The following is a 20,535-nucleotide window of genomic DNA, read 5'->3' as shown; positions in this document are numbered from 1 at the left end:
AATTAAAAATTAAAAAAAATAGAGAGGATCAAGTCATGTTCAAAACCTGACGTTTGACCAATCATTTCGAAACAGATATTGCGGACTTGCTGAATTATGTTCATTATGTGTGTGCACACCTGTTTGTCTCTCATTTTTTTTTTCTATTAAACCATGGAAAGCAACAAGGATGAGGCCATAAGGTGTTTATCTATTGCAAAGAGTTCATTTGAAGTAGGAGACTATTCAAAAGCACAGAGACTGGCTGAAAAGTCCAAAAGACTATACCCAACAGAACGAGCTGAACAATTCTTGCAGATCATCAAAAGACAAACAGATCCTGCTCCCAAAACTATACCATTGCAAAAAAATAATGCTCAAACAGATAAAAAGTATACAACTGAACAAGTGAATGCAGTGAAAGCAATATTGGCTTGCAGCAATTGTTACTATAAAGTCCTGTCTGTAGATAGAACAGCAACTGACGCAGAAATCAAAAAAGCGTATAGAAAGGTATTAAAAAAAAGTGATATATTGATATAAAGAAGAAGAACTAATTGAAAAATCAGAAAGCATTATTATTTCACCCTGATAAAAATAGTACGCCTGGAGCGGATGAAGCATTTAAGCGTAAGATGTATTTGTTTATGCTATTAGGAGATATTCTAACAAGGAAAGAATGTATAGTTATTTCAAAAGCATTCAATACATTATCAGACCCACATAAAAGAGCAATACATGATTCTGGTGGAGATAGAGAAGATGGAAGAAGATCAGCTCCAACTTATCGTTCTACTTATCATAGACGCCGTAGAGAGGAAGTATCACCTGAAGATCTGTTTAATCTATTTTTTGGAAGGAATGGACCGAGGTTCAATCAAGATAGGTATACAGATCACGCTCACTTTTATAAGTATCAAAGATACCAACAATATCAAAGACAGCGCCAACATCAGCGACAAAGACAACAACAACAACAAGAGGATGGATCAATGAAATATTTTCCATTTATCTTTATCATCCTTGCACTTGTCTTGTCTGCCATGATGTCCTCTCAAAGTGAGCCATTATATACCTTCCAGACATTATCACCTAATACATACAAAAGAGTTACCAGTTTGAATCAAGTTGACTATTTCGTAAATCCTAAAACGTTTTTCCCAAGGATAGGGAATAGCCATTATAAACTAAGAGAAATAGAGAGACAGATTGAATTAGATTGGGTCAATGAACTAGCAAGAACATGTCAAAGAGAACAAAGACAAAGAGGCTATAGGCGATCCAAGCTGCCAAAGAGCTGTCAAGAGTACGATCGGTTAGCTCGTAGATTGTAACTTTAATAAACCACATCATTGTCCTACACTTAATTTGTTTAATGGCTGACTTTCTTTTATCCTTTCTCTCTCTTCTTTCACTGGTCTGTGTTTCATGCCTTATACGCCATATACTCTTCAGACTATTCTCGCGTCATCTTGTGTTCAACGAGAAGAGCCTATTCCTACACCAAACACTTCAACCTCATTCTTTTCAAGACGAGCTACCTCTCCTCCTAATGATGCTACATCACCTATTCTTCGATTAACTTCAAATACCTCAGCAGCAGTTCGAATAGATTCCGTTGGAGCTTGGGGTAATAAGTGAATTATGAACGAAAAAAAAAAAGAAAGAAACTCAACTCGATGCTTAGATAATGATCTCTATTGTGGTACTTCTGAAGGAACTGTACTTCATTATTCTCTACAAGATAACAACACTTCGACAGAAAAGGTAAAAAGGAAAAAAGGAAAGAAAAACAAAAAAGGGAAATAAGAGCTAATACTAAATGTAGACATTAACAACTCGATTAGAACGTACGATCAATCTAGGCTATGGAAAGAAGAGTGTTGAACGTATATTGCTAATACCCCAAGTCTCAAAGGCCATTGTCTTATGCGGTAAGGACAATAGTAGTAGTTTAATTTATGCTAAAGCCTGCTACAGATTCTACTCTTTTATTCTTCTCCTTGCCCTTTTTTGATCCGATATCAGCGTCATTTATACCACCCATCAAGGGCGTAACATGTTTTTCACATGATATAGCCGAGGAAGGCAGAATAGGTGAAGATGGAACAGTAGAACTGATAGTAGTAAAGAGAAGAGCTCTTCAAATATACAAAGTTGGCGAATCAATGTACTTGAAAAGGGTATAGAAGATAAAGAGAGAGAGAGAAAAGAGGTTACTTTGCAACAATTACTTGATGATTAATACACACTTAGGAACTCCCACTTACAGAAGGTGCGATTACATTAACAAGATATGGTCGTATATTATGCTTGGCAGACCATCAAAACTACAAGCTAATCAATTTGCAACAGTCATCAGTTACGATGCTTATACCAACCCCTCAAGTACCTGCCACAACATCTACGCTCTTACTAGGCTCACAGCTTATACCAAAGCCGCTCATGGCAGTGGTCAGAAAGGATGAGTTTTTGGTGGTGAGTGGAGGAAGTGGTGCAGGAAGCCAAACGATTGGTATCTTTGTCAATCCGAACGGAGATGCCATACGTGGCACCTTACAGTGGCCCAGCTATCCGAAATCACTTTGTGTCGAGTTTCCCTATGTGGCAGCACTGCTGAGCAATCACACGATCGAAATCCACAATATTTTAGATCAGAACCTATTGCAGAGAATACCCTTGGATCCCGCGATGGAACCGAGAGGTATGGCATTTGGGCACGGAATCAAAGTTTGGATGGATGCACTAGCTACATCATTGAAACGATCACCATGGAAACAGGAGCCTGCTGATTCAGAACTACAAGTTCAGTTACAGAGAGAGATTATAAAATATTCAACAATAACCGCACGTATTCTTCTTTACGGAAAGGACTCGGTCCTGGCACAAGTGACAACTCCACTTACGATTCAAGTCGACGGACTCTTGGAGAGAAACTTGGTGGAAGAAGCTATGCAATTGGCTGAGCAAGCAAAGAACACCATGTCGGAGGACGATCAGGGGACGGTGTATGCAGAACGGCTCAAGTCCGAATTGAATTACACTTTTCAAAAATCTGGACTGCTGTTGCTAAAGGAGACACTGTTTGACGACGCCTTTACGCTTTTATCAAAGGGCGATATAGATCCGAGGGTTGTTATTCAGTTATTTGATGATTTGATGCTAGATAGCTGGTTACATAGTCCTCCTCCGATCTTGTTATTTGAAAGTGTTCAACGGCTAATAGAGGACTTGGGTGATCTTAAAAAAATAGGTACATGAATCAATCAAACAGACAGTTAGCTCACATAGCTCTTTTCTCAGTCAATGGTAGTCTAGGTGAATTTAAAGAAGATAGATCGTCTGGTGCATCTGATATGCGATGCGTATTGCTAGAAAACGCTAGAGAAGCCTTGAACAAGTATCTGTTGGGAGAGCGAGAAAAAAGAAAACACAAGTTGGGCCAAAACGACATAGAGTGTGAAGTCATTGATTCTTGCCTATTAAAGATATACATGTCACAAGGAGATAACGATTCAATATATCAGTTATTGCAGCATCCGAATGACTGCAACGTCGATGAGTGCTCAAAAATTCTTAATGAATCAAAGGTAGATATGTCTTCCTTTTCCTGCCTTTAACGCGCATAGAAAATAGAAAAAAAAAGAAAGGTAATGCTGATTATTTTTTATATAGAAATACTATGCACTTTCAGTAATGTATGAATCAAAACACATGTATGAAAAAGCATTGGAATTGTGGACAAGGTAAAGGAAAGATATTGACTATACATGTAGAGTATATACTAAAGTTATACCTTTTGGCTTAGGATGCATGAGGGTAATTTAAGAGATGACGACTTTAAGAACGGCCTAAACCGTGTGAAGGAGCTGCTATTAAAGGATCTTGAAACTGCGGACCTGCCACTCCCTGCCATAATGCATTATGCATGGTGGTTAACTAAACAGAGCCCCCGAGATGGCGTAGAGATATTTATTCGATCACCAAGGGCTCGAGATATGGATCCAGATGAAATTTTGGAAAGGCTTGAACGTTATGACAACCAAGTAATTCGATCTTACTTGGAATATCTTGTCAACAACCTAAAAAGTGAAAATCCAGACTATTGTACTAGGTTAGCATGCAGCTACATAAAGGACATACGCGATGAAATTAAACAAAATGACGGCCTGGGCTTACTCAAAGAACTTGGTAAATCATACATCTCAAAATATTATTATTTATTTATTTTTTTACTTATTGTGTATAGTTGATGATTTCAAAAGGGATATTAACCCTTATCCTGCAGATAAGGACGATGACCTAAGCTATTCTACATTTTTAGGCTACCTGAGTACACAAAAGAGTCAATTACGTCTTGTTCAACTTCGGCTAGTACTGATACGGTTCCTGCAGCGTTCAAATATATATTCACCCGAGATTGTGATGAACGCACTGTCAGAGGCTGGTCCTTTGGACATTGAAAAGGCTATTGTATTCGGCAAGATGAACAAACACCAAGAGTCACTCGATATACTCATAAATGAACTTTATGACTTCGTGGGAGCCGAGACATACTGTGTAACAAATGGCCATAGTGCAGGTATCATCCCATCCACAACTGTACCTGTTAGGTCATCCTCACTTTCCGAAAAGCCACTTCCCTCAGTGGAGTACGTGTCATCCGATCAAATGACAGAAAGGGGTGAATTGTTTATGATGTTATTCAACACATATCTTAGTATAAAGGATAGGTAAATGAATAATTGACGCATAAACAAACAAGTGTAACTGTTTTTTTATATTTAGCAACTTAATGATTGCTCGCACTATGCATCTATTGAATACGCAGGGGTTTTATCTGAACATTATAGAGGCAAGTCATTCATGAATGCAAAAAAAAAAAAAAAAAAAGCCAACTAATAACCATGTGCTCAGGTGCTTAAATCTATACCCGATGACTGGTCAATTGATTCTTTACAAGAGTTCCTAACGAGTTCTCTTCGACAATCTACAGACAAGTGCAATGAAAGCCAAGTGATACTCGGACTGACTCGAGGAGAAAATTTGATGGTACAACGAGAGTAAACAAAGACACGTGTGATGCATTTTTGTATTTACTTGGATTGACTATTTGTATAGGTAAATAGTGATTTAATACGACTTTATGAAGAGATAGGATCCATTGTCATTGATTACCAGTCGACATGCTTAAAGTGTCACAAGCTCATTGGCGATAGTATATTCATTAAAGAAAATGAAAACGATCAAGTGCTTCATCTGCACTGTGCAAAACTGTTGGGCTTTGTTGAATAATAAATGATAAAGAGAGACAATAGATCATCGTATGCATGTGACAAGCTATAAAACCAAACACTTTTTTATATATGTGTATTTTCTTCTTTTTTCCATTCTCTTCAATAATACACACAAATATATGCTAAAACCACCTGCTTACGACAAAATACAAAAACCACTTTTACATCCACCAACCTATGTTACCTATAAAGATAAAAGATTCCTAATTATCGATACCCCTTCCATTAACAATATGTCAAGATATCTTAAAGTAAACTTATCAAGTTACTGTACAATGGTTTTATTGATGATCCTATATCAACTAGGAGTTTGAGAGATGGAATGTGACAGATGTCGTTCGTTGTTGTAAGGCAGCATACTCTCAAAACTTGTTGACAGAAAAGGGAATTCAGGTCCATGATTGGTTTTTTTCAGACGGGGAATTTCCTCCTCAAATGATCATCGATCACTGGCTAAGACTAATAGATTCAAGATTTAACAAGATGATAGCACAAGATGTAAAAGACGAAGAGAAGACAGATGACAGTAATGATGACGAACCAAAGAAGCCGTGTATTGCCGCACATTGCGTTGCCGGCTTAGGAAGGTATATGAATATGATTTGGATATGTGTTCATGTTGTGCTTAATATCTACCAGAGCGCCTATCTTGATTGCCATTGCGCTTATTGAAGAAGGTATGGATCCTCTAGAATCCGTAGAATTTATTCGAAAGCGTAGGCAAGGAGCTATCAACAACAAGCAGTTAAAATATATAGAAAACTACAAGAAAAGGAAAAGACGAGAGGGACAAGTGAGTTGTTGCATAAGCTGAAAAACACCCTTGAGAGCCATGGTCTCTCTCTCTCTCTCTTTGTAGCTTTATATATGTCCTGTTTACTATTACTATTAATCTTTCATTTACGCACACACATAATTTAATAAACCGATCCTTTTAAAGAAAGACTGTGTATATTCACTATAGGAAATTTTTAATCCGAGGATACAAAAGTTGCTGTGGACTTGTATTACGAGACAGAAAGATGACTTCATCCCCTTCTTGTATCAAAAACACAGTGTTTCCAAATGAACTACAGCCATGAATATAAGGAACAAACTCATTTCAAAAGTACAACATAAAGACAATGTTTGCTCCAGGCTGAGACTCATGTCACTTTTGTCATAAAACCAAAGGTGCTTTATGTTTACTGAACAGTAGTAAACATTAAACTTTAAGCATTGCTAGAGTCTTTTGTTATGTGCATAGATATTCTTCAAATGGCATCTTTTCTAGAAATTCATTTTTTCAATAAGCTTTTACATATATTACAAACACTTTATGTAATTATCCAAGTTTTATACGAGATGATGCATTTATCAGTTTCGAAGAAAAGTAAAGAAAATTCAAGCAAAAAAAAGGGGGACACTAGAAATTTCCGTTGTCTGCATAAATTTGGCTTTAAAAGGAAACTCAGCAACCTTCACTCTTCTCGATTTTTCTGCAAAAAAAGATATATAAACAAGAGCTCCCCCTTGGAGTGGGTCGACAGTAATCATTAAAGATATCAAGACACATAATGGCTCTTTCAAACCGATTCTTTGCTGACGCTTTCCGTGACATGCACCGTGCTTTTTCTCTTTTGGATGATCCCAATTTCTTTGACGATGCTCGACGCTCTTTGACGTCGGCCAATAACTCATTGGGCTCTCTTTCACGTTACCCAGCCACTGACATTAACGAAACAGCTGAAGGTTACGAACTGCATGCTGAACTACCTGGTTACGACAAGAAGGATATCCACATCGACGTTGCTGACGATCGCACATTGATTTTGAGTGGCTCAGTTCGTCACCATCACCACGAGTCCTCAAGTGAGAAGCAGAAACAACAAGAAGACAAGTCTACTGCTGTCTCCAAAGAGGTCAAGTCTGATGCTCCCAAGTGGTGGGTGAATGAAAGAGTTTCTGGCAGCTTCCAGAGATCGTTCAACTTCCCTTCACCCATTGACAGTGCTGGTATCAAGGCTAGCTATGAAAATGGTGTCTTGAAGATTTGCGTACCCAAAGCTGCTAACCAAGGCAAGAAGCGTATTGAAATTTCTTAAACATATTTATCATTATTTAAGCATATGTGTACTTTTTTAAGCATTTTTTTTTTGAGGCATTTCTTTAATAAATAAAAATACATTATAAAATAAACTCTTTATTCTTTTTAAACATTAAAAATTAATTGTAATATTCTGGTTACAGTCAGCTGGGGCTGTCAAATTGTCAAACGTATTAAATATCCACATGGCAACACCATTTGTCCATCCAAACCCGACTTGAGGCGTGTACTCACCCTGTCCTCCAGCAGTTCCAACGGCAGTAACATCAAACTTTTCAAACATATGACCTTCATCGGAAGTAGAGGCTGCCTTGGGCAATACACCAGGGACAGAGCCACCTGTCTTGTACCATCCACAAAATGCCGATGCAGCATAACGGGCGGCGAGTACCTGGGCTAATTCAGAATATGAGGTACCGTAGCGTGTGGTGTATTTTGAGTCAAGAAGAGTGTCTACGTTCATGAAACTTTGAATGGCAATAAAGGTGAGAGGTGGCCAGCCGTTGGGCCAGTCCCATTGCATGGTTGTATTATAGTAAGAGGTGGTCAAGATACCAGGATATTTTCTTAAAGCCTCTTCAGCCGCGTCTAGAGTATGTGATAACTTGGTCTTGTTGGTGCGCAAATGGTTTGGTATGGCTTCAAGCCAGATAGGATACAAGTTGGCAGGAGTGAACTCAATATTTTGAGCATTGCTAGTCAAGTTAAAGTCATAAAAGCTGTAGTGATCGTCGTTCCACATCAATTTGTCCATGGCCTCCAGTCTTGTCTTTGCTTGTTGAGCATAGTGTCTAGACTTCTTTTTGGATTCCTTGCCATGACCAAACTGTTTGTGCCATTTAGATAGACTGTCTTCCAAGTACCACAAGAGTGCATTAAGATCGATAGGAACGACATTTTGAGTATTAATTGTACGAAGCATCTCATAGTTGGCAACTTGGTGAGGAGATGGAGACTTTACTCGAGTCCATCGAGAAGAAAAGTCCCAGCCGCTTTCGGCACCAGCAGCGATATCGGCATACATTCGGTCCTTGACATCGTCGGGATAATGGACATCACCATCGACTGTTTTATAGTCCTCAACATAAGACTCTGGACGAGGCGATCTATTTTTGGTCGTATAGCGGTTCAGAGTGAACGTCTTTTGGGGATGGCTAGGGCTTTTGATTTCAACCGTTGTGTTGGTCATCCAGAACGTGTACTCTTTATCCAGATAAGGTAACGCATGAGCCATAAAGTCTTCATCCTTGGTCTTTTCATAATAAGCGTTTACCATCAAGCTAAGAAACGGAGGCTGAGAGCGGTTCAAATAATAGATTCTTGCACCATTAGCTGCATACACAGTTAATCTCAGGTCATGTGTAAAATGTTATATATAACTTACGAATAAATCCGTATTCATCAATAAAATCAAAAAAGTTTTCAATCATGTTTCTTGCCAAAGTGTCTTGATCACTTAATAAAAGTCCCTTGATCACAAAAAATGAATCCCTGATAGAATATAGAATAAGTTCAGAGGACTGATATTTCTTTTTATGCGATTTACCAATAATAAAATTCACGGAAACGACCACCGGGCACGACAAATGGACGCTTGACAGGTAAAGTAGAAGTAGAACAGTCTGGACAGAGTTTGCTATAATCAAATTCAAACGTCAAGTTTGTCCATGCATGGTTCAAGTGATTGATCCAGCCGCGATATTTAGGATTGGGTATATCCTGTATCCATCCCAACTCTTCCTTAATAGACACATTTGTCAGCATATTAAGTTCTGCACCGGCATCCAAGAAGTTTTCTTTAACGAATTGTTCTATTTGATTCTTGGTTGCATTTGTACCACCCATTGCGTTAAATGCCTTAATCACTTCTGATTCTGGTTTTAACGTTGGCTAATGAATGGGAGTTAGATAGGACATTTGTAAGTATACTTGAATTTACCATATCCACAAACGTCTTGGAATCAGGAAACAGTTTTGCCAGCTGCACTGTCTTTAGGATCGGCCCTTCACAGTAGATGGGTGAGTCACATGAATGAGAGGATGGGTGAACGGCCATCACAGATACGGTCAATTGGGCCAACAATAGCCCACATAAGGAACGAAGCATCATTCTAAGAGGGAGAAATGAAAAGAAGAGAAACAAAAGATGGCTTAAAGAAAAAAAAGAAAAAAAAAAAAGAAAAGAAACCGAAGTGCTTTTATACGTGTTTTTCCCAGAACATCAATGCCAAATGATGTCGTATAGTGTAATTTCTTTCTGGTGGTGTAACGACAGCAGTGAGAAAGATTGTTATTATTAATTCCAGCCCTGACCCGACCTACTGTGTGAGTAAATGCTGGTATCTATGACGTTTACCGTCGTGGGATCAGTAAACTGAAAACAACTGTTCCTTCTATTTTTGTATCTTTCCGCGCATTCCATCCCATTGAACTCTTTTCTTCCCGTTCTGAGTAAGGCGTGTTTTGAGTAAAATGAATATGTGTAACTGTAACTTTGATTTAATCCAAAAGCTGTTTTCTGCAGATGTCAACTTGAGGAGATAAACATTTAAAAGAGCCTTGAAGCAAAACAAAAGATAGAGAGAGACATAAAAATTTGAATACATAATGTGAATCTGTTCTGTAAGCGACTAAAAATAGGCTCGTCATTCTCGATTCTCAGTGGCAACATTTTGTAGTCATTTAATAAAAAAAGAGAAAATGAACGGGTAAATGCTAAAATGTTTCACAGTGGGGTACTTTCCAGCAACCCTGCTCAAATGAGACCCCTGGATCAAATAAGGTTAAATTTAATTTATTAGAATGGATTAGGGTCAAATTTTATTAGGTTGATCTGTAATGACAACATTAAGATCAACCAATATAATGACCTGATCTATCCGTTTAAACGTACAAAGCAATCATATATTCAGTTCTGTCCCGCTCCTTCTTTCTTTTTGACGTGGGAACCAAGTTTATTAAAGAGTAAGTAGGATGCGTATCAGTTATAAATGTATTTTCAAGCCTTGGAATAAGCTGTAATCATTGACCTAAGTGAAAACTCCTTTTTTCTCTCATTCTGTTCTCTTTCTTTCTTTCTTTCTTTTGTCTTTCTTGTTGCAAGTGAAACTCAACTTGCCAAAGTTCCCTTGAACAGTTTAATCTCATCTATCATTTCCCGCATGGAATTCTGTTCTGTCCGACCAAAAACGAGTCCAATTACAAGGCAAAAAGAACCTATAATAGAAATAATAATCATGCATAAACCACAGAACAAAGGGGTCAGGATAGTGGCGAGATACCCGTAGATAGTGAGCCTGAATTGAGTGGGTAGTAGAATGGTCAATATGATAAAGATCAGCAAGATGAAGATACAAGCCATCACGCAAAAAATATGTTTCTTTGCATCACACTTGGCCACAACCAGTTCTTGTTCAAGTAACTGAATGAGCGCATCTACTGTGGATGATTGTAGATGACCTGATATATCCATCTTTTCAGAACGATTGACAATATGAAATACAGCTGATACGCCAAAGTGATCAGAATAGCTTATATTCGTCCCAGGGATGACATCCTTCATGACAACTTCTGATTTTATGCACTCCAATCTAAAGGTACGGCTGTAAAGGATATAATCGAGCCTCTTGCCTGCTGCAACATTGTCCTTCTTATAGTATCTTGAAAATGTGTTGAATGGAGAATTGCAGGTAAATCCGGGATCGTATGTCTGAGTCCATGAATCTGTCAAGAGACTATGATCGCGAATCAAACGATAATTTAATGAATCTGGTATACTGTTGAGGTCACCTGTCTGATGACGATGATGACGTTAGACTTGTTTCTTTTGTAAATCAAAGATATAAAATTACCATCACAACATGATTCCCTGCAATGACAAAGGATCTCAATAGATTAGCCAATTGCCAACACTGTGCAGCTCTGTGTGCCTTATAACGATCACCATATCCAGCATGTAGGTGCGTATTAAATACGTCAAGATAGCCTAATTGAGGATGGTTCAAGCGTACGGTACCCACGCCTTTACCTACATAATAATCACCATGAAAAACTTGTAGAGGCTTTCCATTCAATATAAAAGGATAAAAGGAACTTGATATAATAGGAAATTTAGAAAAGACAGCAAGACCACTTCCAAAGACACCACTAAAAAAAACAAGTGTCAACCATCATTTGGTCTTTTATATATATTAAGACTACCTATGAAAATATTTTGCAAAGGGAAATACATGCTTGATATTCTTTCGCAGGAATTCAAAATCGCTGTATACCCAAATCTCTTGTAATGCCACAATGTCATAATACCCATTGCTCAATATTTTAGCTATGGCAGCTAGACGAGCACTTTTATGTTTAGACACAATAGGAAGACACCTATTTATGATATAAGAGCAGATGTTCTATAAGCACTTTCTCATTACCAGCAATTGAAAGAAAGAATCTTTAGTTCTTGAGTGTCTTCGGGCATTAAAGAAAAGAGAATAAAGAAAAAAAGAAAAAAAAATGGCCTAGGCTAGGCACTTTTTATTGAAAGAGACCTTGTTGGCGAAGTAGATGGAACCATGAGATGACCAGAAGCATCTTCGATAGGGCTTGAAGGATAAAGATAGTCTTCATCAGAAGGTTCGACAGGACTACCTGGGCCCCATTGCTGATAGATAGGAGAAGTGGGACTAGGAGAAGGAGATTCGATATAAGGTATGAAAGTAGGCAAAGAATCATCATTATTGCTACCAACAGCAAAAGGTATTTGTAAAGTTGGTATTGTAGATGGGACAGTAGTGATGACCAGAGGCAATCGAATACAGTTTGGATGAGCGGCGATAAACTTGGTGTCATTTAGAGAATGGTGACCGAAAGCAGGAATAAAGATGATGATCTCATATTGTATGTCAATATACTTGCTTGCAAAATGAGTTTGAGTTGTTGGAACGCAAGTGCTTGGTATCTGTATTGTGCAAATAGAGGTTGTCAAACTATTATTTTGCTGTGTATGTTTTGGAATGGATACATATTGTGATTCAGACAGAATCTCATGCCTTTTATGGTGATAAGATGGACCAGTGGATGCAATGGGGCCTGTGTTGTTTTTTAACGAGGTAGTTGTCGATATCAATTGAATAGTCACTTGGTTAATAGCTTGTGATGACTTGTTTTGTGTTTCCAACTTGATTCTACAAAAGTCACCTAGAAAAAAGAAATTCAGCAAAAAAAGAAAGGAAAAAGAGGATAAACGGGATATATGTCAAGTTTACCTGGGCAGAGATAAGGGTTGACTAAAGCTGCAGTAACTAAAACAAACTCATCTCCTCTTTCTATCTTGACTGTCTTATTTTCACTAGCTGCATTTGTCTTTACTGCAACCAAAGGTAAATAAGTTAATGGTAGACAATTGGTTGATTTGCTGGTTTGATCAGATAGATAAATAAATCCTTGTAATGAATATTCGATACGGTGTCCAAGACTATCATCACGTATGGTAGGTGGATAGTTTACATTAGATGGCAACTGTATAGCAAACAGATATAAATGTGCGCCTGATTCCAATACTGTGACATGGATGAGTATAAGCATTCATTGATATCACCTGTCCTACCTTCTCCTTCATCTTGTTTACTATTCCAAATATTGGATTCAACAGAGAATAGAGTAACTGAATCCTTCTTTTCTTGACAAGTAAATATGATCTTTATATACTTTGTCTTGACAGGCTTATCCAAAAATAATTTCACATTGCCTATCATATGTTGTTAGCATATCTTTAAAGCTTATCAACCTGCATACCATTTATAATAGATCCAGGTCCAAATGCTATAGCATTATTCTCTACTCCAGAACAAATGTTGACTTCGAATGTTTGGATTGGATTTGGTTTAAATACTTTTGAAAATATCATTGAGAAATAATAAAAAAAGAAGGAATGCAAAAAAAGAAAAAAAGAGAGCCGAAAGGGAAAGAAGGGTAAATTTATCTTATTAGGGTAATTTAATAGTATGTAGAAATGATTGGTCACACTATCTTTTGGGAATATTCTGTAATCATGGGCTGAATACACCCTCTGCAATGGATAATGTCATTTAATAAAGCATCTATCTTTTTATTATATATGATTCTAGAACTTTACTAGTAAAATAAACTTTATGGTCCCATTTTGAGTTACTGCTGATATAATTTTATCCCTCAAAAGGTTGTTTCCAAAAATATTAGCTGTAATGAAGCTTTACTTATAGGCTATAACAAACTAACTCGAGAAAATGCATAGTTATATACAAGTGTATCATTTACTGCTAACGGTTCTTTTTTTTTTGATGTTGAAAACTTTTTCTAGAGTTGATTCTACTTTCGAAGGCGAGGGAGCTGACTTTCTTACAGAGACACTCCACTTTTATATGTTACCTTTTTTGGATAAAATTTACTAGAAATTCAGACAATAGACATTGATATTTTAGACGTTTGGTCTGTACAATAATCTTATCCTTTAGTAAGGATACCTTGTTTATGATGGTTAATCTTTGGCAAGCCAGTTTTACCTTTTTTTTTTTGCTGTTCCTCTTGAATTCTGCTGTAATAACGCTAATAATATGAATGAGAAATACTAGTCTATAGTGGTTTTTTTTCCTGGTAATATTGTCAAGTCGGATGGGTTCTCTATGATTTCTTCAACGAAAGAAGAACGCGTGATGCAGGAATTGGCACATTTTTCTATATAACATAAATATTAAATAAAGTTGGTAAATTTGAATCTCTTTCCTCTACAACATGCTTAAAAACTTCATTCTCGAAAAGAAACTATCAGTTCTCAACAAAAGGAAGCTTGAAGAAGGAAACGTAGATAATCCGTTTAAAGGTAAAAGATAGCAATCAATTCAAATAAGTCTATATTACTTATAGCATAATTTTTGTATGGACATGATATGTGAGGATTGTCAAGAGAGAGGACACGCGAATAAAAAGTATTACAAATATAAATTTTATAAAGAGGCTTCAGTTGATGATAGTATTTCACCTGTGTCTTTCATATTGAATTATTTACTATGCTAATGACATTTCTATTGTTAGTTGGAGCATTTAGTGGAGCAAAAAGAAAGCAAAGCTCAAGTCTCAAACAAGCTAAACAGCAAGCCAAACGACAAAAGGAGGGTACAAACTCAACAGTAATTTGCAAAAGTTGTCAACAAAGTGGCCATAATATGTCACTTCCCCGTTTATGTCCCAACCACAATCTCGCAAAGAATGAAGTGCTTGCAAGAAACCTTGGCTTTCCGTATATAGCTTTCACTAGGAAACTTCCGTTGGACTCTATTGTCAAGAGTGATTACAAAGAGGTACTCAAAAACAAGATTATTGTCAGTTCAAGAGACGCCCGCAATATCGTATCCAGGGCGATGCTGTTGACTAATAGCTATAGTTTGTCGAAACCCCATGATTCCATACCTCACGCTGTTCTCACACAACGATATTAGTACTCAGTGTGACAATTGATCAATAGAAAGAAAATAACGAATAACGCCAATACACCAGCAGACCTCATATCATACTGGAATACTTTCAAAGACACAAATCCAAATGCTGTATATCAGCAAAAGTTGATAAAGGGGGCCAGTCAATGCCTCACCGAAGCTTGCAAAGAGTTGGAGACATGCTACAACAACCATACTGTTGAGAATTTTGAACAACGATTGCTGTATTTTTTTAAAAAATGGAAAACTAGAATTCATACTTTTCTCGTATGTAGAACGTACATCCAAATAACATTTCTGACATTTCGGCTAAATATTGCTATCAGTTCGTTTGTGGCGGGGAACCGCATTGGCCAAGTTGTACGACAAGCTGCAGGAACAACAAAAAGCATTAATTACAGACCTTTGTCAGTTGCTCAAAGTACTACTCCCAAACAACGTTACTTTAAAAACTCTCATTTGCCAACCAGAACAACACATACGTGTTCTTTGTCAAATCTTATCCGAATACGACGTTAAACATCGAAACCACAAACTCCATGATGTGCGCCGATTCCCATTATCACGATTATTTGGAGTATTACCGAAGCTATCCTTGCATTTCAGATCAATCGCCATTAGTTCAAATGCGTTGGCATCATTTGTATTCCGATCAAGACCAGAAGGGTATGATAATCAGCTCTCATTCTTTGAAAGTGTGATAGATTTTGCTGACTTGAGATATAAAAGGTATTATAGATCATTGTCAAAAATGTTGACATCTTATCAGGAAACCATTAATCTTTTATTTTTATTTTAGCGACGACCTTGAACCATGCGGAAACAACCACACCATGTTTGACAACATAATTAGATCGTACGGCTTCTCTGTTGACTGTCTATTTTACAAAAGATCAACCAATCGTGCAACAATGAACGAAGTAGATCCTGAGCTCAAACTACATGACTTCGATCGACGAAGTACAAAACAGCTACAGGCCGCTTTTTATTGATCTTGAGAGAAAGACTGTTTTCACAGCGGCAGAGGGTGTAAGCACAAAAGTTCATAGTCTACTGCAATGTACCGCCCGTGAATATTATCACATGGCCGGATCTACCAGATACCAGGCTGACCAAAGACGGCGGAAAAAAGAAAATCAAATTGAATCAATTGAAAGTGAGATGCCATCCCACAAGACAACTTTCTATCAGTCATATACTGTCTATGTTCAGTATATCCTCAGTCATTTGCATACGCTATTCAGTTTTTATGGCAGCAACATTGAAAAATTTCAATTTTTTCTGTACTAAGGTCGACAGAGAGCGGCCGAGAAAATAGTTAATATTCTTCTCACTGGAGGCGCAAAGTATAATAGAAGACGTAGAAAAAAAGAAGAAAGCTGCTCCCAATGCTACAATCAAGGTGCCGACAAAGTAAGCAACAAATCTTCTTTTTTGTTGATGACATTAACTTTTTTTTTGGAAGGCTGAACCTTTGCCGTATACGGAAAACAACAGAAAGGTACCGTTGGTCGTCTTTGGGGACGGAATGTTTGGGAAGGACTTAGTCAAGCTAAAGAACAACCGCTGTGGAGTAACAGGGAAGTTTTGAAAGGCTCTTAAAAAGCATAAAAGAGAGGGTGGCCTTATTCTGTCACCATCGATGAATTCAATACCTCCAAGGCTTGCAACAATTACCAAATGATTGCTCTTAAACCTGCAAAGCATACTTGTGGTTACAGTGTACTGGTCTGTAAAACCTGCAATACATCGTGGCAGCGAGACGTGAATGCTGCAAAAAATATGATGGCAATCTCTTTAGCAATTTGGAGAGGAAACGACCGACCGACGACAAAAACAAGCAACAACAGCAACAACAAACCAATCACTGTAGCGTAAACAGTTTGCCTATAATTAGACATTTAGGTAATTACAGGTAAATATCTGAATACGAGTTTTGCTTTGTCTGAAAACTAATTCCTTTTTTGTCTGGATTCCTATTTAATTCTATCCAAAAAGATAATCTAATCATTTGAAAATTGATTTTGATTTGTCCAGAAAAAAGCTAACATCGTCTGAATTTAAAGCAGAAATACTGTAGGTAAAGCCCATCCCTAATACATAATACTTTCACATTTTCCCTTTAATCCCAAAAGGGTTTTTCATTCCTTCTCACTGCGATCTGACCCGGGCAGTACAGCATGAGGATGCTATGTGCTCATCGGTCATTAAAAATTATTATCAAATAAAATTACTCTTTTAATAGTAAGTAAAGCCTTTTTGTGTGCATGTAGTGCTGAGAATGAATCGCTCTTAATTTCTTTCATGCATCTTTATTTCTCCCTTTCTTTTTTCTTTTACATGTAAAAATATGGCAAAAGATAACAATAAAAAGACGACAAAATCACACTTGAACAACCTGCAAAATGATTATGAATTTAGAGTCTATAACAAAAACGTATACGACTTTGATACATTTGATTATGGCCCATGCACAACCGTGGTTATGTCTAGACACCAAGGTTTTCAATGGAATGATGAACTTTTTGTTAATGAATATCAAAGAAGTGCCGGTTATGAGTGTCATAAAAGTGATAGCCTCGAGCAGAGAGAAAGAAGGATTTCTCAACAATATTCTGTGAATCAAGATGTTATTGATATAAATTTAACAGAAGCTGATCGTGATGTCTGGCCATAAGATATTTTGATAAAAGAACAAACAAAGCATACCATTCCCTCTTATTACCAGACATTTATGACAAGAATAATGCTCCAACTCTTTTTCAATTAGCTCATGAAATAGCTTTTAAGACACTTAATGATTGAATAAATACGTCAACTTTAATAGTGCTCAATAGAGCCTATGTTTTAAATACGGAATAGAGATAAAGTTGAATGCTTTGTAAAAGCTTACAACTAGAGAAAGGAGATTATGAATGATTAAATTGCAGACTTTTCTGCTATTCTCATGCATACAATTTGTATTTATGTTGTCTTTGGCACCTTACTCTTTCATAGCCTTCAGAGAACAACTAATCGTACTTCATATGCCCTCGCTAAAAGAAGAAACGTTTCTAGTCTTTATTTGAGGTGTTGTAAGTTTCTCTTTCGGCCCAGATGCACTTATATTCTCACTATTACGTAGGTTATTAGGACCTTGACTCTCACTTCTATTAATAGAGCATATACTGAGAAAATGAAAAAGTGTAATATTACCTTATAGTCATAACTGGAACTCATGGCCCATGTCCTATTTCGACTATAACATGATATTAGCGACGTTGATGTCAAAGCTTCTAAATCAGCAACTATTTCGTTTTTGATGATGTCTGGTACAATACTATATTTAACTACGGAAGCGGATTTCTTGATTCTACTTTTATTTTGTCCAAGACTGACATTTCTTGGATAAAGAGGCTACTAACAACATCTACATCTTCAGATTGTTAAGAGGCTTGGTTATCAGTACTCAGTACAATTAATAGAAGCAATTGAGAGAAGAAATAATAATAAAAGAAGGAGCAGGGCTATCATAACTTATTAGGGCTTACTGTGAGACAGATTTGGAATGCACATTTTTCGAAGTAGTGCCTTATCCTACAGATTTCCATTCTATCGAAAGAATCAGTCCAGAAAAGATTGAAGAGAGGTGCGATTGGGTTTATAAATGAGGAAAATAGAGACATGCACCTTCTGCCAAACAGTGTGCTTCTCGACGTATCTGTTTTTGATATTAACACGAAACACTCAAGGGCTTGGTCCAAAAAAGGAACACATGCTATTATTACTCAACTTACTATAAGAGCAAATACTGCGTCTAGATTGGGCACCATCTCTGCTGCAGGCTTGATTACAGCTGGTGCAAAAAAAAAAACCAAGGCATATTAAGAAAAGGGCGGAAGGTTATGTGGGTTTAGGGACTGTAACAGGTCACTATATTAGTTTGTTAAAAATGACTCTAGAAAAAGAGATGAGGATAAAAATTTACTAACAACAAACATTTTGACCTGCTCGCTCTGTTCACTTTACGACCTTGCTCTTTTTTTTTCAGGCTTTAAAATCGATTTTTTTATTTGCTAATTTGAATCATGATAGAGTAGATGTATATCATCAAGCATTTCAAGTTTACCCATGCTCTGAACGGCTTCAGCATAGCCTGTAGTATCGATTCATTCGTGTACGGAAGGCCATCAATTAGAATCTTTTATACAATGTCTTTCAAAATAATGGTCGTCCACCTACTCTCCAAGAGGAACACAAAAGCGTTATTCTCGAGTGCATTGATGAGAACCCTTACGTCGTTCTATACGAAGTCATGAAGAAGTTAAAGCAGATATTTACAGAATTAAAAGTATTTAAAACTACTTTGTCTGATTTTGTAAAACAACATTGCAATTTGTCTCTCAAAAAAGCTTGGCCTCAGCCTATAATCCGGAATAACGAAGAAAAGATTCAAGGGCGGTTGGATTAGATTCATCTTTCGTTAGAGTGGGTTGAGTAGACTTGTTATAAGTCAAAGATCTGAATAAGGTTTGTGTAGTATAGTGACCACCAGACCTTATTAAAAGATCAATTGTTAGGCTCGTAAAGGTGTAAAGATAAAAGAATAAGAGCAGGAACTTTTATAACAAAAGTTAAGACTTGTTTATTGTATGAATATAAAATAAAGAGAAAAGGCGATTGATTCAATTAATTAATTAATGAATTCTTCTGGCAAGGGGAGGCAAGGACTAAGGCTATTTATATGTTTTTGAGAGGACATCAGGACTACTTTTTGTATCGATATTTTCAAAAATATGAAAATTTCGTATTGATCTTGTGGTACTGTAATTTTCCTCTTTGGATTGGGGAAGTTCGTGTGTAAATATAACGATAGGAGTAGGTTCCTGTGCAAAGTAAGTCTTATTGGACTTTAACTAGAAAGGAAAATTGTATAAAAAGAGTAAAATATAAAGAATCTAGTTCGCTAGTGACCACCAGATCTTCTTATAGGATCAAAGTAAAAATATATAAGCAAAATGTAAAGATAAAAAGAAAAGATCCAAGAGTTCTATAAGTATTAATATACTTATTGTACTGGATTATAAAGAAGATAAGGGAATATAAAAGAAAAAGAGAAGGTTTTATCCCAAGTACTAAAGATTTGTTATACTTGAAGTAGAATTGGATTGGATTTAATTGTTCTTTTTTTTTTATTTTGTCCAAAGGACCAAAGTATTTATAACAAAAATAAATTTAAAAAAATTGGAATACATGAGTTCATATACATGAACTCATGTTCTTGGAGTAGTAGTTGACGTTGTTGAATATATTGAAGGTGCTTGATTTATGAGTTTTGAACTCAGACAAAACAAAAATTGCTTCAGTACTCTTATTGTAAATCCTGTAGGCCTTGGGTTTGAATGTGTTGTAAAAGGTAATAAAAATAGAAGTTTGTGTGTTCGTAGTCTTTTGTAAGACTTGAGGCTCGTAGCAAAAGTGTTTAAAAGGTAAAGTTATAATAAAGGTTCGATGTGTGACCACCAGATCGTGTAAAGTTGATCAGACTGAGTTGTACAAAGTAAAAAGAATAATAATAAAAAAAGATAAAAAGGTTCCTGAATCCACTTGATTGGATTATTCAGAAGTTAAAAAAAGATAAAAATAAAAAGGAAAAGGTTGTGATTCAAATCGTAGGTGATTTATTGAATGAATTGAGCTTTTTGCAAAAGCATTGCTCTTTTATACTTGATAA

At 36.6% G+C, this 20,535-nt stretch overlaps 9 protein-coding genes across 9 annotated transcripts; 6 read left to right on the top strand and 3 right to left on the bottom strand.

Annotated features, from left to right (window-relative positions):
• The first annotated feature begins 148 nt into the window (after nt 1-148).
• Nucleotides 149-1,755, top strand: RHIMIDRAFT_32919 (DnaJ-domain-containing protein). The gene is made up of 4 exons (XM_023615108.1): nt 149-492; nt 549-609; nt 667-1,609; nt 1,667-1,755. Exons 1-3 carry the CDS (start codon nt 154-156, stop codon nt 1,311-1,313), a joined length of 1,047 nt encoding a protein of 348 aa, XP_023464378.1. The 5' UTR covers nt 149-153; the 3' UTR covers nt 1,314-1,609; nt 1,667-1,755.
• RHIMIDRAFT_32900 (uncharacterized protein) lies at nt 1,192-5,335 on the top strand. The gene is made up of 12 exons (XM_023615107.1): nt 1,192-1,609; nt 1,667-1,746; nt 1,808-1,913; nt 1,960-2,162; nt 2,236-3,232; nt 3,283-3,569; nt 3,655-3,725; nt 3,788-4,170; nt 4,229-4,712; nt 4,768-4,834; nt 4,897-5,031; nt 5,101-5,335. Exons 1-12 carry the CDS (start codon nt 1,408-1,410, stop codon nt 5,272-5,274), a joined length of 3,189 nt encoding a protein of 1,062 aa, XP_023464377.1. The 5' UTR covers nt 1,192-1,407; the 3' UTR covers nt 5,275-5,335.
• A 60-nt stretch (nt 5,336-5,395) lies between these two features.
• Nucleotides 5,396-6,090, top strand: RHIMIDRAFT_239490 (phosphatases II; the record flags this gene model as incomplete). Its single annotated transcript, XM_023609181.1, has 3 exons — nt 5,396-5,527; nt 5,583-5,863; nt 5,916-6,090. The coding sequence occupies 3 exons, from the start codon at nt 5,396-5,398 to the stop codon at nt 6,088-6,090; spliced, it is 588 nt and encodes a 195-aa protein (XP_023464376.1).
• Nucleotides 6,091-6,976: 886 nt separating this feature from the next.
• RHIMIDRAFT_181853 (HSP20-like chaperone) lies at nt 6,977-7,354 on the top strand (the record flags this gene model as incomplete). Its single annotated transcript, XM_023605797.1, has 1 exon — nt 6,977-7,354. A coding segment is annotated over one exon (378 nt), but the record flags the coding sequence as incomplete, so codon positions are not given.
• Nucleotides 7,355-7,454: 100 nt separating this feature from the next.
• RHIMIDRAFT_259506 (glycoside hydrolase) lies at nt 7,455-9,511 on the bottom strand. Its single transcript, XM_023611412.1, has 4 exons — nt 9,302-9,511; nt 8,909-9,252; nt 8,747-8,853; nt 7,455-8,694 (listed from the first exon to the last, which is right to left on the bottom strand). Exons 1-4 carry the CDS (start codon nt 9,416-9,418, stop codon nt 7,475-7,477), a joined length of 1,788 nt encoding a protein of 595 aa, XP_023464374.1. The 5' UTR covers nt 9,419-9,511; the 3' UTR covers nt 7,455-7,474.
• A 915-nt stretch (nt 9,512-10,426) lies between these two features.
• On the bottom strand, nt 10,427-11,867 carry RHIMIDRAFT_259504 (DNase I-like protein). Its single transcript, XM_023611411.1, has 4 exons — nt 11,784-11,867; nt 11,563-11,736; nt 11,214-11,508; nt 10,427-11,155 (listed from the first exon to the last, which is right to left on the bottom strand). Exons 1-4 carry the CDS (start codon nt 11,828-11,830, stop codon nt 10,472-10,474), a joined length of 1,200 nt encoding a protein of 399 aa, XP_023464373.1. The 5' UTR covers nt 11,831-11,867; the 3' UTR covers nt 10,427-10,471.
• Nucleotides 11,868-12,382: 515 nt separating this feature from the next.
• On the bottom strand, nt 12,383-13,393 carry RHIMIDRAFT_32866 (uncharacterized protein). Its single transcript, XM_023615106.1, has 2 exons — nt 12,959-13,393; nt 12,383-12,911 (listed from the first exon to the last, which is right to left on the bottom strand). The coding sequence occupies exons 1-2, from the start codon at nt 13,104-13,106 to the stop codon at nt 12,565-12,567; spliced, it is 495 nt and encodes a 164-aa protein (XP_023464372.1). The 5' UTR covers nt 13,107-13,393; the 3' UTR covers nt 12,383-12,564.
• A 1,003-nt stretch (nt 13,394-14,396) lies between these two features.
• RHIMIDRAFT_259501 (uncharacterized protein) lies at nt 14,397-15,046 on the top strand (the record flags this gene model as incomplete). Its single annotated transcript, XM_023611410.1, has 3 exons — nt 14,397-14,804; nt 14,826-14,831; nt 14,856-15,046. Coding segments are annotated over 3 exons (605 nt in total), but the record flags the coding sequence as incomplete, so codon positions are not given.
• A 718-nt stretch (nt 15,047-15,764) lies between these two features.
• Nucleotides 15,765-16,227, top strand: RHIMIDRAFT_259498 (uncharacterized protein; the record flags this gene model as incomplete). Its single annotated transcript, XM_023611409.1, has 3 exons — nt 15,765-16,033; nt 16,067-16,112; nt 16,189-16,227. 2 exons carry the CDS (start codon nt 15,765-15,767, stop codon nt 16,110-16,112), a joined length of 315 nt encoding a protein of 104 aa, XP_023464370.1. The 3' UTR covers nt 16,189-16,227.
• Nucleotides 16,228-20,535: the final 4,308 nt, after the last annotated feature.

This window comes from Rhizopus microsporus (assembly GCF_002708625.1).
Source record: "Rhizopus microsporus ATCC 52813 unplaced genomic scaffold scaffold_13, whole genome shotgun sequence".
Lineage (NCBI taxonomy): Eukaryota > Fungi > Mucoromycota > Mucoromycetes > Mucorales > Rhizopodaceae > Rhizopus > Rhizopus microsporus.
This window is presented reverse-complemented; position numbering and strand designations above follow the sequence as displayed.